The sequence below is a fragment of the Micropterus dolomieu genome, linkage group LG10 (genome assembly GCF_021292245.1).
Source record: "Micropterus dolomieu isolate WLL.071019.BEF.003 ecotype Adirondacks linkage group LG10, ASM2129224v1, whole genome shotgun sequence".
In the NCBI taxonomy this organism is placed as follows: Eukaryota; Metazoa; Chordata; class Actinopteri; order Centrarchiformes; family Centrarchidae; genus Micropterus; species Micropterus dolomieu.
This window is the reverse complement of record NC_060159.1, coordinates 21,516,409-21,531,615: the sequence shown is the minus strand read 5'-3', so window position 1 is coordinate 21,531,615 and position 15,207 is coordinate 21,516,409. Positions and strand designations below refer to the sequence as shown.

The 15,207-nt window shown below is 39.8% G+C and overlaps 2 protein-coding genes across 8 annotated transcripts in view; both read left to right on the top strand.

Moving 5' to 3' along the window:
- LOC123977553 (nesprin-2) overlaps window positions 1-15,207 on the top strand; it is a 73,082-nt gene that overhangs the window by 14,150 nt on the left and 43,725 nt on the right. For all 7 annotated transcript variants that reach the window (XM_046060317.1, XM_046060311.1, XM_046060312.1 and 4 more), the window contains 17 exons: window positions 4,008-4,163; window positions 5,030-5,185; window positions 5,309-5,550; window positions 5,667-7,704; window positions 7,812-8,146; window positions 8,274-8,418; window positions 9,288-9,488; window positions 9,726-9,985; window positions 10,065-10,215; window positions 10,834-10,977; window positions 11,093-11,215; window positions 11,610-11,792; window positions 12,009-12,146; window positions 12,573-12,758; window positions 13,180-13,302; window positions 13,847-14,029; window positions 14,442-14,537. In XM_046060317.1, coding sequence (XP_045916273.1) covers window positions 4,008-4,163; window positions 5,030-5,185; window positions 5,309-5,550; window positions 5,667-7,704; window positions 7,812-8,146; window positions 8,274-8,418; window positions 9,288-9,488; window positions 9,726-9,985; window positions 10,065-10,215; window positions 10,834-10,977; window positions 11,093-11,215; window positions 11,610-11,792; window positions 12,009-12,146; window positions 12,573-12,758; window positions 13,180-13,302; window positions 13,847-14,029; window positions 14,442-14,537 — 4,860 coding nt within the window. The remainder of the gene's footprint in view (window positions 1-4,007; window positions 4,164-5,029; window positions 5,186-5,308; window positions 5,551-5,666; window positions 7,705-7,811; window positions 8,147-8,273; window positions 8,419-9,287; window positions 9,489-9,725; window positions 9,986-10,064; window positions 10,216-10,833; window positions 10,978-11,092; window positions 11,216-11,609; window positions 11,793-12,008; window positions 12,147-12,572; window positions 12,759-13,179; window positions 13,303-13,846; window positions 14,030-14,441; window positions 14,538-15,207) is intronic.
- Window positions 268-1,916, top strand: LOC123977556. The gene is made up of 2 exons (XM_046060323.1): window positions 268-1,223; window positions 1,436-1,916. The coding sequence occupies exons 1-2, from the start codon at window positions 414-416 to the stop codon at window positions 1,484-1,486; spliced, it is 861 nt and encodes a 286-aa protein (XP_045916279.1). The 5' UTR covers window positions 268-413; the 3' UTR covers window positions 1,487-1,916.

The following is a 15,207-nucleotide window of genomic DNA, read 5'->3' as shown; positions in this document are numbered from 1 at the left end:
CAACAAAGCCAGACTACGTTCCCCTTTCTACCTCTGAAAAGGTGTCTGAAAATCTAGCAGCACAATCAGAGGCATTTAAGGCAGTTATAGATGCTCAAGCACAAGAGAACCACTGTGAGAAAAAAAGTGCAACTCCAAAGAAAGTGGTTTCAATTGTGTTGGACGTGGAGCCGCAGGACATACAGAAACACGAAAAGGCTAGTCCAGATGCACTCAGATGTTCTCACAGAGCAGATCTGTGCGATGCAAAGTTCACGAATGTTTCAAATACAGGATTTCCTAAAAAGAAATCTGGACTCTTTACAGCACTAATCAGTCCCAAATCAGACAAAACAGGCCTTCATCCAGCAGCACAATCAGATACATTTAGGGAAGTTACTCAAGAAAAGGAGAAATACTGTGAGGAAATCAGCATGAGCCCTGATAAAGTGTATACAATAGTGTTGGACATGGAGCTGCCTGAGTTCCAGCCACAGGATAGTAAGCACAGGGAAAATGTTGGAGCCAGCAGTCCAGATGTATCCAGATGTTCACAGGGAGCAGAGCTTTGTGATGTAACACTCATAGAAGTTTCAAGTATAGAATCTCCTGAGAAGAAAGCTGGAGTGTTTAAAACATTAATCGCACTTGAATCAGATGAGACAAACTTGAAAATCAATTATTTAAAGAGTCATGCATTAAAAGAGTCCCAAGTGGCAGACTCACTGCCAGAAAATCCCTTGGTAGTTCTAAGAACAGAATTGGAGGAGGTAAATTCTACAATTGCCAAAAAATTGTCATGTAAAGGAAACCTAGAAACCCACAATGAGGTGTCGAATTCCTCCAAATCATGTGGCAGCGTTGCTGAGTGTGAGCTCATTGGTGCAAATGCAGCAGAAACAACATTTCCGGATGGCAAACAAGAGGAGATGACAGATTTCTGTCACACTGAAGAGCAAACAATGAGCTCAGGCTTGTGTACTGTGGAGGGGGATGCCTTAACTGAAAAACAAATACCTGCTGGTGACAAACAGGTGACTGTTGCTGACACTGCACAGGACACAGGTACAGCAAACTTGGAGATGGCAGAGGAGGAAAACATGGAAGAAGAAAGTGAGCCTGAACACCCAGAGTCCAAACTTTCAAAAGTGCCAGACAGACGAGACAAAGTTACACTGCCATTTGAAGAAAGTGAATTAAAGGTGCCTGCATCGCTGGATGACACAGAGGTGACACAGGGACAGGTAGATGTCATACTAAAAATCTGGATTTTCAGTAGATTTTCTGCTTTTCTTTCCGATCAACTTCTCAGAATTTTGCTTCCCTGGTAAAAAAAAAAAAAAAACCCTGTCTTTTTGTGCAGTGATTTCGATGTCGTGGGTTCAAACCCCAGTTGCCCCAGCCTTTCTGTGTGGAGTTTGCATGTTCTCCCCGTGTCTGTGTGGGTTCTCTCCAGGTGCTCCAGCTTCCTCCCACCATCCAAAGAAAGACTTGCAGGCTAGGTTAAATGGTGTATCCGAAATTGTCCTTAGGCGTGAATGTGACTGGTTGACTGTCTATGTGTGGCCCTGCAATGGACTGGCGACCTGTCCAAGGTGTACCCCGCCTTTCGCCCAATGTAAGCTGGGATTGGCTCCAGCCCCCCAAAACATCCTGTACACAGGATAATAATAATATGAAATTAACTTGATTGTCGGTGTGGCATGCTGGGCGGGAGACACGCAGCTCCTCTTGGGATGAGAAACTACGAAGTGACTCCACATCACTCCCCATGCCTGTGTTTTGGGTTGGCATTGATGGCATATACATGCTATATAAATCAAGTATTGGCCACCGATTTTTATTACCAACTGGATGATTAAACAAGTGACAAATTTGGAGTTTCAAATCAATCTGAGCTTTTAAAATCATTACAGCAACTAACTTTAAAAACTTAAGTTTTTTACCCGTTGACATAGTTTGAACAATGTGAAGAGGTTTGTCACTCCTGCTGGCAGAACACCAGGATGTCCCACCTAAATCGACAGTCTTTGCTTTCCTAAATTACACTTATCAAACACAGTCTTCTTTGACATTTTCAAACCATTTTCTTTCCTTATCGTACCTTCATGTTAGAAAGGCTGGGTGTGTTCAGTGAAACTTAGGCCTTTGTGACATTTTGCAAGTTTTATTTGAGCCTAAATTCATTCCTAAACTTAACTGAAATGTATTTGCTTTAAATATATTTCTTCCTCCCAGCATTTGGCATTTGAATGCCGTAACATTTGCCAAATTCCTGTCATACAGTTATACAAATCTTTTTGGGGAACATTGTTCATACTGTGGAAAGATATTTATTTTTCTCATGAGAAATGGATGAAATCCATGTTGCACATTACCTTATTTTTGACACAAAATTCTAATTAGAATAATTATATACTTTACAATTATAAACTGCAAAATGATGCAATACAGTATGTAATAAAAAGTAAAAGTGCATGTTAAAAAGTGAAAACAAGCTTAATTAATATACTCCAACATTAGAACCTCAGTCGCTACAAGAAATCTACAAAAAAAAAAAAACATGGAAAATTACACCAATTTAGAAAGGACCCCCCCTCCCCCAACTCAGCCTGCAGTAGGTCCAAAGACAGATAAGCAATGAGGTATGAAAGAAAAAAAGATGATGAGGAAGAAATATTTGTTTACAGACAACTAGGCCCGGGCTGTTAGCATTGACATACAAAAAAAACAAAGGAAGTACACGTGTTTACTGCCAGGTAAAATAAATAAAGCATTAGAAAGTTTCTTGAAAGAGAAGAAAGAAATCTACATTACTACTTTACTGCTGTTAATGCTTGTCATTTTTCCCTTCTGCAAATTTTGTAATTGCCAACACCATAGCCCTTTTCTTTTGTATTCAGGGGACCACACAAAACCAGACTTAATGCCACTGATGCTTCCACTGCCTGCCACATAACAAAGTTGATTTGTCAGAGTGTTTATATGTAGTGCTCTTTAATTATTATATGTGATTTGATAGTACAAGCCACAGTCTTCAAAGGAATTGAGGAATTTCTCACTAAGCCAACCTGTCATGATTGTGGGTAATAACAGCGTACCTTCTCTCTGTAGACAGCTGAAATTTGTTTACAAGGATGAATGATGTGAAATATTTGTATTTAAGAAACCATTGATTGGTTTCCTGGCTGCTGGAAGTCAACAGATTGTGTGTATAAACAACAGTTCCACCATTACAGTGAATGTGATTCAGGGGGCAGTTCTAATAAAATACTGAATTTTTATAGATACAGATATCTCGTAGTTCACTTATTTCTAGCTTTAGATTTAACCAGTTCCCTAAATGTAGTTTCATTTGCCCCAAAAGAAATGATTGGCTGGCCTATCCGGCGGTCTGCCTACCTACCTGCAGGCATTCCGCCCTTGCACTCACTGTGCAGGAAATGTGTTTTGGGGTTACCTCTGAAGGGAGGGGGAGGGATTGTTTCAGTTGGATACTTTCAAACTTTAACTGTCAGTCTAGCTAGTTTCTCCAAAGTTGCCTACCTTAGCTTTAAGCAGGTAAATGTATTTGTCTTTGTAATGTTTTTTCCTACTGCGAATCAGAAACCTGCTATGTGTTTTCAGTTTTCTTTCCGCTCTACCTGCACCCAGCTCCAAGACACACCTTGTCATGTCCAAAATATTTGGAGAGACACCTCCCCTGTTTGTAATCTAGTAACCAAGCAGTTCATGTCATGTTTTGGTATCTAACCAAGTTAAAACAGATCAGTAATTTAATTAATGAAGCAAGAGAGACAGCACTTTGTAGATGAGTTGAATCCTTCTCCCTGAGGGCAAACTGCTCCCTACTCAGGCACATTCTTGTGTTAACTGTACTGACTTGCTGGGCCACCGTCTACATAGTAATATTTACCATTTTGGAGCAGGGGAAGAACAGGAAGGTATGTCATTATCTGTGGACAAACACGGGGAAGGAGGAAGCTAAAATGTGACGCCACCCCTGTCTTCTGTGTATTTTGCTTCAGATCCAAGAAAGCATGGAGCCTGAGAGGACGGCATCAGGCTTGGCATCTGATCTGCAGACAACAGGTGGATCACCAGAGTCCTACAAACAAAAGTCCACCATGCAGGATATTTTGTCTGAGATCCAGAGCTTGGTGGAACGAAGTAATATAATAAATGTGAGTATTAACTGGTTTTGATTGGGGAAAAAATTGTTTGCTTCATGTCTCTTAGTTAGATCTGTTGTAGGCTTGCTATGTTGCAAAACATGGTGATATAGGCTAATAAAGTGTGTGCACAAAAGGTTAAATTCTGAACTGATCGGAGGAATTAAAGTATATAACAGGTTATGAATTTACTGTTTGTGGCACTGATTGGATTTCTGTAGTAGCACACAGAATGTTTAATGGACATAGAAATAAAAATCATCATTTAAGCATTTTAGTTTTATGATTTTAAGTCTAACTGCATAACTCCAAAAAAAGGACAAGAGGTCATAAATGCATTTAACAGTTAACAGATAAGAGTAGCTGTGTTTTTGATTGATGTTTGTGTATTCCCATGATGCTGCTGACGGAAAGGTCCACAGGAAGGAACTATTAGATACAATGATTTCCTGCAGGGTCATTAGTGGGTATAATTAAAGTCTGTGACTTGCTTTGCTATAGTTACAATTTTTTTTATGCCAAGTGTGATGTTTAATTTTGTAAAAGCTATTCATCATGTAGATATGTCTAACCTTGAAAAAGAAGAAAACTAAAGTATGAAAGCCAAGCAAACTAAGTTGCAATGACAGTAAAGCAACTTGGGTCTCTGGTGTAAACAAGTCATTTTAAGCCTGGAATTGGGCTAATATTTTTAGTAGCATCAAACTATAATCTGATTACTCATATTTTGCTTGTTTTTCTTTCTTTCTGCCTTTTTACATTATCATTAAAGCTGAAATGATTAGTCAACAGAAAAGTAATCAACAACTACTGTGATAATTTAGTTTATTTAATTCATTTTATCACTATTTTCATTTTATTTTACTATTATGTTATAGCGGACACCACACATTGATTTGAATTGGTACCTGAAATCCTCTCCTGATGAACCAGAGATTCGATTGGTACGGACTGTCCAAAAAGTTCTGATATGTCGCTATAAACCAGCACAACTTGATATCATGGCAATGGTCAAACAACTGAAGGAGGCAGAGGTGTGTACCCTTTCTCTTTGTTACAAATGTAAATTGGCCTTTTTTCTAAATGAAGTAAATTATAAACTGGCTCTCAAAAATCAATTATGTAAAATAAATCTCTTTATCGGTTGTCTGCTGTAGGACTACAGACGCTGTGTGCAGGAGCAAGTGGTTACTATGAAAAGCATAAGAGCTGCCAGGATTTGTGACCCAGATGCCTTAAAAAGTGCTGAAGAACAGTGGAGTGCTGCACTGCTGGATGCGTCTGCCACAGTGCAGGTCAAAGCAGCACAACTGGATCAGGTCAAACAGTATCACAAACAAATGAAGATCACCAGAGCATTTCTGGAGGTTGTAGCTGTTGAGAAAGACAAAATGAGCTTGTGAGTAAATCTTTGATTTGACAGTAAGATTCTACTCTAGTTAACATCATTGTAACTTACGATTATGTGTTTTTGTACCTGAAACACTCATATACTTCTGTTGTGGGTTTTATTAGAAAAACTTTGGGAAGCAGTGCCCTTCAAGCTGACAAACTCCACGCCCTTCTGCAAACCATGGTACAGAAAAAAGACATGATAGAAGAGCTCCTCCAGTTAAGTAGCCAATTGTCAATCCACTTGAGCAAAGCTGAAAGTTCAGGCGCTCTTCTTGCCCAGCTTGAAGATATCCAGGAGGAATGGAGGCTTTTAGAAGGAAGTATCAAAAGAGCTCTGCAGCATGCCTCGAGCTCCGCCACTCAATCCTCTCTTCTCATAAAAGAGGCTGAACATCTTAAAGCCAAGCTTGAATCTCTTCAGACAACCAACTTTCAAAGCCATGATTGCAAAAGTGCTTTAGAATTTTTTTGTCTTACCACTGACCTAAAACTGTACAAACAGCTTTATCTGCACTTACAATCCCAGTCAGATGCTCTTGTCCATTTCTCGCTGGGTCAGAAAGAGAAGGATGAGATCAAACGTTGTCTTCAGGAACTGGGATCGTTGCTAAATGTCACCAAGAGCAAGCATGACACTTCCTTGTATAGCTGTGGCAGCATTTCTTCAGCTAAGATCAACAAGCAATTACAAGACTTGATCATGTGGGCCAAAGAGGCAGAAAACCACATCACTATTGTGAAAAGGTTAGCTCTTTTCCCCGAGGAGGCTCGTATTCAGATTGTTGAGATGAAGAAATTTCAGACTGATATTTGGTATAGAAGGTCCAAGATGCAAGAAGAAGTGGAGCAGATGAAATATCTAGCCTCTGATATGGAAAAGGAGGAAAGTGACCAAGTATTGAAGACAGTAGAAAATATGTATGAAGCCATTGCTGACAGCTTGGATCATGTTCTTGGCACCATGAAAAAAAACCTGCAGGAGAGGGAGACACTGTTATACCAGCTTGCTAGCATGGATGCATGGCTAGCAGAAACACATGCTAAAAGAGACCCTTACACCCATGTTGACAATATTTCAAAAGCTGACATCAGAAAGCTGGAGAGTGAGCTGAAAAATCACAAATTAGTTACAGCAGAGATAGAGAGCCATCTAAAGCTGGTGGAAGCAATGGCAGAAAGTTGCAGGGAAATAGCCGTAGGGTTGAGTCCAGGAGAAAGCCGCTACCTTGTCAACAGACTGTCAGGCCTTTGGACAGAATTAGATGGATTGCTAGCTCATGAGAAAGCAACCAGCTGGGAATTAGAAGAGCTGATTCATGAGCAAACCTCATTAGATGAGGAGTTATCAACCATTCAGGCTAGTTTACAGCAGATTTCCACTGATTTGAAGGAGCAGAGGTTCCCTTTAACACAGGAAACCTTTTCAACAATTGCACATTTGAAGCACATGCTAATGGAGCATCAGTGTCAAGTACAAGAGCTTCAACACTGCCAGGAGGCCAAGCGAAGCTCCCTGTTATGCACCATTGGGGAACTACAAGACCAGTGCAAAACACTTACTATTAATATCTTTGAGCAAGTAAAATATCTTCACCTAAGGAGACAAATAGAGGAGTCTTGCGACATTGCCAAAAAGCAAACCCAACGTGCCAAAGATAAAACAATCAGTGTGGGTCAGAGGTTCAGACTATGCCAAACACTTTTAGTTGACCTTCCTTTGGTGAAAACACAGTGTCAAGAAGCAGCTGACCAATTGGAAGCCATCGCTCAAGACTTGTACCCATCTGAGCTTAATTCAGAGAGGCAGAAGATCCAGAGCACTGTGGAAACTTTAGTCTCCCTGGAGTGTTCTGTCACAGATGATATCAAAAACCTAGAGGCCAAGCTTCTGCTGGGTCTTTGTTTTTCCTCAGAGCTTCCTGCCTTAATAGAGCTTTTCCAAAGAACAAAAGTGGAGCTGGAGGGAGCAGAACAAGTAAATCCAGATGAAAAAGCCATAGATATTGCACTAAGAAGGTACTGGGTTATTTGGAGAAATATGGAGTCTGGGATGAGGGTGTTGGAAGGTCTGGGACGGAAAGAAGAAATTAACCTGAAGAACTACAAGGAACTGTACTCTCTTAGGGACACAACCATGCAAGAGTGCAGTTTACGAATGGTAAGCTTAAATGTTCAAAGTTAATCCATCCTACTTTTGAGAATTTTCAACTTTTTATACTTTTATGTGTTGTTTCTCTAAACTGTGCTTGATCATGTATCCAACAGGAGAGTTTATCCCAGGCTAGAGAATCCTTGAAAGATTACCAATGGGCTGCTCAGGTAGCAATAGGCTTCCTTCATAATGCTGAAGCCACCTTCTTATCAGCTCCTGGAGGGTTTTTGGACTGTACTGAGGAACAAAGACAGACTCAGCAGGCTCTAGATGCTCTTGAAGATGGATTTCAGGTTCATATCTGCCACCTTGCAGACGTGGTGCCCCACCAAACCTTGCTGTCCTGCCCAGAGACTGAGCAGCTCCACATCAGCATCCTCAGTCAGTTGTTGGTGGGAAGAGCCATACTAGAGGCCCAAGCCAAGCTCAGGCTGGAGACCTTGCAGAGGTACTGGCTGTTCTTACCTCAATGAAGTGTTTCTATTTAGCTTTTTCTCGTTTTTCTCGTTTTCTCGTGTTTTTCTTGTTTATAATTTTAATAAAGTAAAAACACCTAATAGGCAAATTTTTCACAGGTGCGAAATAAGACAAGAAATCCACAGGAAGTGTCATGAAGACATTAGTCAGCATCTTTCAGCGCTTGAAAAAAAGCTTTCAGAATGTGCTGCAGAACAAGTGACATCATATGACAAATGTGTTGCCCAACAAAAAAGAGCCAAGGTAGGTTTGATTCAGCATTATGTTGTTGGTAATTAGAAAATGTTTCAGCATGTATTTGTCTACATAGATTAGATGTACTTGAATCTTGCATGTAATAGATTTTTAAAATTTACAATTAGCTGTTTAGTCATGCTAACAGGATTGCTCTATGGATGGCAATGTTGGTCTATCAGTTGGGCCACCACTGTATATTTTACAGATATTAAAGGGCACCAGAGGATGAATCCTACTGACTTTGATGATCCCCTGAGTTTTTCTCTAGCGCCACCAGCAGGTGGATCTTTTTGTCTTTAGTGAAATATCTCAATGACTACAGGAAGGAATACCATGACATTTTGTACAGATATCCATGCTGTTTAGTTGATGAACCCTAATGATTTTGCATGATCCCCTGACTTTCCCTCTAGCACCATTTGGTGATACCAAACTGAATTGGTATGATTGGCATGAATTGGTATATGATTTTTAATTTGGCGTCATAATCATTTAAAATATATGTTATATATTTTAATATATGACCAAATACCAGCAAAACTAATGACATCAGCTTATACTTGTAATTGTTTGTACTAACTACAACTGGTGAACATGGTAAACATTATACCTGCTACACATCAACATGTTGGCATTGTCATTGCGATTATGTGAGCATGCTCATGTCCTATTAAAGCACCTTTTTGCATAAGCACAACCTCACAGAGCTGCCGGCTTGGCTGTAGACTTTTGTCTTGTTTTTACTTGTTTGGAGTACCACGTGTACCTGTACTGGGCACAGGAATGTACTGAACATTTGACCGATATATGGTTCATGTAGAAGGAATACTTCCTGATTCAAACCTTAATTTTAGCTTTATTTCATCTCTATAAAGGTTTTGATGGAGGATGTTCGCAGTCTCGCTGGTAAAATAGAAGAACTGAGAGCTGGATGTCCGATGCAGGGCTGTGGGGTTGGAAAGGGGGGCGAGCTAGACACCCTCTGGAGGCGCTGGGTGTCATTACGAGGTGGTGTTGGTCTCCTCATGGCACACACAGAACAGAGAGCAGAGGAATGGAAGGATATCACTACAAGTGTGAGTTTTACCAATAAAAATTCCTTATACAGCTTTTGCATCTAAAATGAACATATTAAAAAAAGTATTTTTTCCGGTTTTCTGTATTATTGTATTTTCTGGCTACCACATGTGTGTGAGGTTACAGAACTAAAGGACTGTGTTAAGTTACTTTTATTGAGACAACACTGGTAACATACAGAACACAAAGGACAAAGAAAAGTAGAGATGTTGAATATTAAATCCCATTCTCTTTAGATGGAGCAGTGTTGCAGCTTTTTGGCCAGTCTTCAGGCTGAGGTTCCTGACTCCTCCACCGTGAGCTTCACTCAAGAGGAACCCCAGGAGCTTCTGGTTCAGGCTGAGATGCACCAGGTTGGGCTGGAGCAGGAGCAGCAGGCCTTGGCCTCCCTGGAGCATCGACTGGAGCACGCCCTGAGCCTATCTAGTTCCCAGGATCCCATCAGCCCTGGACCTATTGGCAAAACACTAGTGAAGATCCAAGAGAATGTCAGGAGGTGGGAGTTGTTTAATATACATGTGAAAAGTGATTACTCATTTATGTCAGAGATGCTGAGACGATACTGTTCTCCACAGCTTGAAAGAGAGAAACCTGCTGGTTGTAGCTGCAGCCCAGGCAGAGGTGAAAAAGAGACAGCAACTCCAAGAGGACATAGGAGAGGTGGAGCAACATGTGTTTGCCATTCTTCCCTTGCTGGAAGCCTGTTCAAATCCATACAAACAACAGGTCAAGCTCTTTTTTTATGCTTTATATTCCACGCTTGAAAATTTGAGCATGAGGTTTATAAGAGAGTTGAAGTAATAATAATAATAATAATAATAATAATAATAATAATAATAATAATAATAATAATAATACATACATGAGGAAAATAATGACAAATACTCAAGAGTGCCTTCCAATTGATTTTACTTACTACTGTATATTGTTTACAGTAGTGTTTGAGATGTTTAATGTCAGGGTTTATTTAGAAGCCCTTTACAGCGCCAGTGAGAAATATAAATTGTGTTTATAGGCCTATTTTTGTCAGGTGTGACAACAGACGACATGTAGCTTCAATAATACGATTCAAGACTGTGGTCTTTTCAAGTCTAAACTGTCTCTGTGAAAAATCAGCAGTTCTGTAAATGGTTTGCTGCAGGTCATCCTTCTCTTTTAAAGACAGAGCATACTAAACTTGTGAGGGGCTACCGTAAGCTTATGTTCAACCTTTAACTAGAAAATAAGTTGAAGTAATTTTGAAAGAAGGGGTTTAGAGCTAAACTTTTGACCCCTTCTTGCTGTCTATCTTTCATGTTTCCTGTCCTTCTGAATTTTTTTTCTTGTTCATTTCCACACTGACAGGAGCTCAGTAGGGATTTGTCCTCCCAGAAGACCAAACTAAAGTGTATCATGGACAGTCTGCAGAGCCAGTATGCTGAGATACCAGCTGATATCAGCAAAAGGTTACAAGAAGTTCAGCTGTCTCTACAAAGAGAACAGGAGAAGGTAACTGGAACAGGAATGAAATCCATCCTCAGTGTCACATGAACTGTTCCTTAGCAAATCCTTATATTGTTCTAAATGTGTGTGTGTGTGTGTGGTTATTCTGCAACTTATGAAGAAGAGCGACCCTGTTCAGAAGCTGGCTGATCAAGTGGTGGAGTTGGGTTCTGGCCTGGAGAAAGTTAAAGCGTTACTGGAGAAAAGGAGTCCAACAGTCAATGAAGCTCAAAATGTACTCAAGGTGTGTGTATTTCTTGGTTTATGTTTGTGAGTCTGTATGTGCATGTTACATAAACCTGCTGATATGCACGGGTTTGAACATGTTTCCATATTAGTCATGAATGAATGAAAACGCTGCCAACCACAAACAGTAGCCTCTACTAGCTACGTTAGCTATTGTGCAAATGTATGTAGGCTATAAGAAGGGTGACCAACGGCCTAGAAACGACAGTGTAGCAGTTAAGACCTAGCTGTCTAGGATAAAGGGAAGCAACATGAAGCCAGATGGGATTGGTGAGCTGCATGGAACCTAGATTTATAAATGTAATGTAATATAAACAGCCACTGTTTACTAAGAGCTGATGACAATCCAGGATTACAGTATGACTTAAAGCCCTATATTGGTTGTTCTCCAGCATGTGTGGGATGAGCTGGATGCATGGCATAGCTGCTTGATGCTCCTGGAGAACGAGGTGCAGGATCTTGCGGAGGAGAATCCAGATCAAGCTCACCTACTCATGGACCAACTCACCCAACCACTGCAGCTCTACCAAAACGCAGCACAGATGGCCGAGCAACGTACTGCCTTCCTCAGCAAGGTCAGGCATACTATGTTACATTAACATGGTACTGTAGTGTATTGAATACAGAAAAGTGGGGATGTGAGCTCTCAAACAGCAGGGAACAGGAACCATGGTTTGGCTTATTGTGTATCTTTTAAATGCACTACATCACAGGTACAAAGTGGAAAAGGCTTCTAAAAATCTCTTAGAAAACTTCTATTCTGCTTCTTTATACTTTCTATACTTTGTCAGATCCCTGCCTGTCTTCAGGAGTTTGAAGATATTCTTTACAGCGCCACCTGCTGGTTAGATGAGGCCCAGTCATGGCTCACTGCTCCCTGCTCGTTTACAACAGCCAGAAGCCTCCAGAATCATGCAAACTCCCTGCAGGTCAGTGATACCAAGTAACAAGCAAACAAACACAAAAGAGCTTGGAAGAACCATGATAACTAATTTCACATTGTTTGATGTATAATGTGTTATGTTTTTTCTCTATATTCTCACATTTGTCTGTTTTGTATTGGGCATTTGTTTTAATAGAACATTTATTTTCTGTGATGCGTTTTTATTGATACTGCCATCATTCTGTCATTTGTGCACACCCTGAATGTTTTGTTTTTTTTACAGTTTATTTGTTCATTTCATTCATGTATGTATGCATTTTAACACTAACATTATAATATAGTTTTATTTAATATATCCTATTATTATTATTATTATTATTATTAGAGACATAATTTAGTATTGGCCAGAGTATTTACAAGCATTTTCAGAGATTTCATATTGAGGAGTAATTTCAATTTCAATAATTTACAGCTGGTCCTGGATGACTCTGAGAGGATCAGGCACACCCTGCAGGATTTCAGGCTGGTCCTAGAGGATATCTCTGCTGTGTGTGACATCAGCACCCAGGTGGAGAGCCTGGACCAGAATGACCAACAAGTCCACAAAATGCAACACAAGATCCTAGAGCCGCTGGAGCAGCTCCTGCAGGATGTTGCAGTAAGATTTTTAGAAAGAGGGATTCCTCAAATGTCAGGTTGTTAGTGACCCTAAATGGCAGAGGGAGGAAACTGATATGTCCCCACCCTATATTTTGGTTCCTCCCACTTCATTTGTGCAGAACACCTGACTTCCATTTTGACAGATTAAATGGATGGGATAGTGTGGTGCCCGCATTTTGAGATTTTGGGCAGACATATACATCTGTAAATAGTAGGAATGACAGGAAACATGAAAGAAAGCATGCAAAAAAAAATCCCTTGCCAGAATTGAACCAGGTATATAGTGGCTGAAAGTGCATTGCCTTCGATCAACAAGACAGTTTCATGTGCAGTTACGTTCTTCTATGTGTACATCCTTACACTTATTATGAGATTACAAGTCAAGTTGCTGAAAAATTTACTGGCAATCTTCATTTCAGGTGGTGGAGGCAATAGAGGCAGAGCTTAAGGCCATGGACAAGAATGTCCTGAAGATCAAAGCAATTTTATCCTCCATGGACAACTCCAACATACCTCTGACGGAGCATCTTCACAACCGACAGGTGAGAGAATGACTTTGTAATTCTTAATTATGAATTTCACACAAATACTTTTAATAGTAAGACACACATGCAACCAGTGATAAAAATATGAAACACCTAAGACTAAAAAGTATTCTAGATGTAGGACTGCCTCATTAAGGAAGGAAGCATACAGTTCTTCCTAAAGATAAATATGACATCCCACCACTTCTTTTTCTATATATGTACTGATTTGACAGTGTTAAAAATGAAAATCTGTCCACACATCATGACACATGAACTAACACTCAGTTTATTTGTCATGCAGAGTCATACTCATCCTGTGAAAACAGTGGAACATTGTAAGAACCAGCATTTTTGGAGGTTGACCATGCTAGCCATTCTAAACTAAAATTAAACTAAAAGTCAGGATTTCTCGCCCTCTGTTGCATAATTTTTTTATCTGTATCTTTTTAGTCCCCCGGGATCATAAAAGTGCAACTGGTATATAGATCTAAGTTATTCACAAGACAAATTTTTTTTTAAAGTTTTATAGTTTAACCAGTTTTTCTGTTTCAACTGGAAGGTGATACTGGCCAACATGCAGTTGATGCGGAGGACATTGGAGGAGGTGGAGAGATGCAAAAAAGAGCTTCACCTCCCACAGGGAGCACAGGAGAGTCTACTAATATTTTCCAGAGCCAGACAACTCCTGCAGCCCCTCGAGGAACTGGAACAGCTCACCCAGCAACAAGCCACGATGCTGGAGGTACAGCATAAAGTGTCACGGCACTTATGTATAAGTATTGATTTAATCTGTTACTCTGGAAGAGTAGAGTAGAGATATTCGACAAAAGCTGTTTCATGAATACTTACAATGACTGTACTTGTTGTGCAGGTATAACTTCATTGAACAGTGAATTAAATCAAGGATGTTTCTTGTTAGCAACAGGGAACGTAGGCCAGCAGTTGTGTTTTTATGTAATTTTTCTCTACAAAACACACTCAAGGTTTTTATCTTTTTTTAATGGAACCGGTTTGCTGAGTCTCAGTTGTTTCAGCCTTTGGCACAAACAAACCCAATATTCTGCGGTACAACCTTGAATATGTTTATCATTAACTTTTGTCTCTTATCACATTCTCTCCCTGTTTCGCTCTGTTGCTCTTGGCTCTTTACATAGAACAAGATTAGGGAGGAGGATCTTTGCATCACTACAGTCTCTGATACCCCTGAAGAAATACAGCAGCTAGACGGATCTCCACAAAGATACTTTCAGGTAATAAAAATCAAAATAATAATAAGGTAGAATTCATCACTAGCTGAAACAATAACAACAGTGATATGTTTGTTTTATGTTTTTTATTTTAAGAGTTGGACATATCTTTGAATTAAATCAATAAAACTCAGCCTCTTAAAGGTTCAGTGTATAAGTTTTAGTGGCATCTAGTGGTGAGGGTTGGGAATTGCACCCCACTCCCCTATCCAAGCGAGTTGTATAGCTCCGGTGCCTGAGACAGGACAAAAGATGTTCTCTGTGAGATTGCAGAAAGATGCCAGTCAAAAAATTAGGTTTCTTTAGATAAGTAAATATAATTTCATAATATATCTAATTATTAAGTAAAAATATGAATATTATTGTTATTTGTTCATTAATAAACAACAGCCACATCAAGAAATGAAGTGCTACAGGATGTCTCATACTCTTGTAATACAATATTTTACAACTTGGGAGGGTTGGCTCATCTGGACTAACATACCAAAGAAAATGACATCTCAGAAACACTGTCACATCTAGTGCATTAAATATGGCCACTGACAGAAAACAGGAAAATGGAAGCCTCAGCACCGCAGTCCATTATAAACCACATAATACATGAAGTTTACAAAAGCATTGTCAGGTGAGGATCAAGGCTCCTCTGACTTTGCTTAATTAATTAGATAAGCAA

Excerpts from the sequence above, each read along its gene's own strand:
- LOC123977556 (XM_046060323.1), top strand. The coding sequence starts at position 414 with ATGAGCCCTGATAAAGTGTATACAATAGTGTTGGACATGGAGCTGCCT. Across the intron at positions 1,224-1,435 it reads CAGAGGTGACACAGGGACAG|GTGCTCCAGCTTCCTCCCAC; the intron begins GTAGATGTCATA and ends GGTTCTCTCCAG.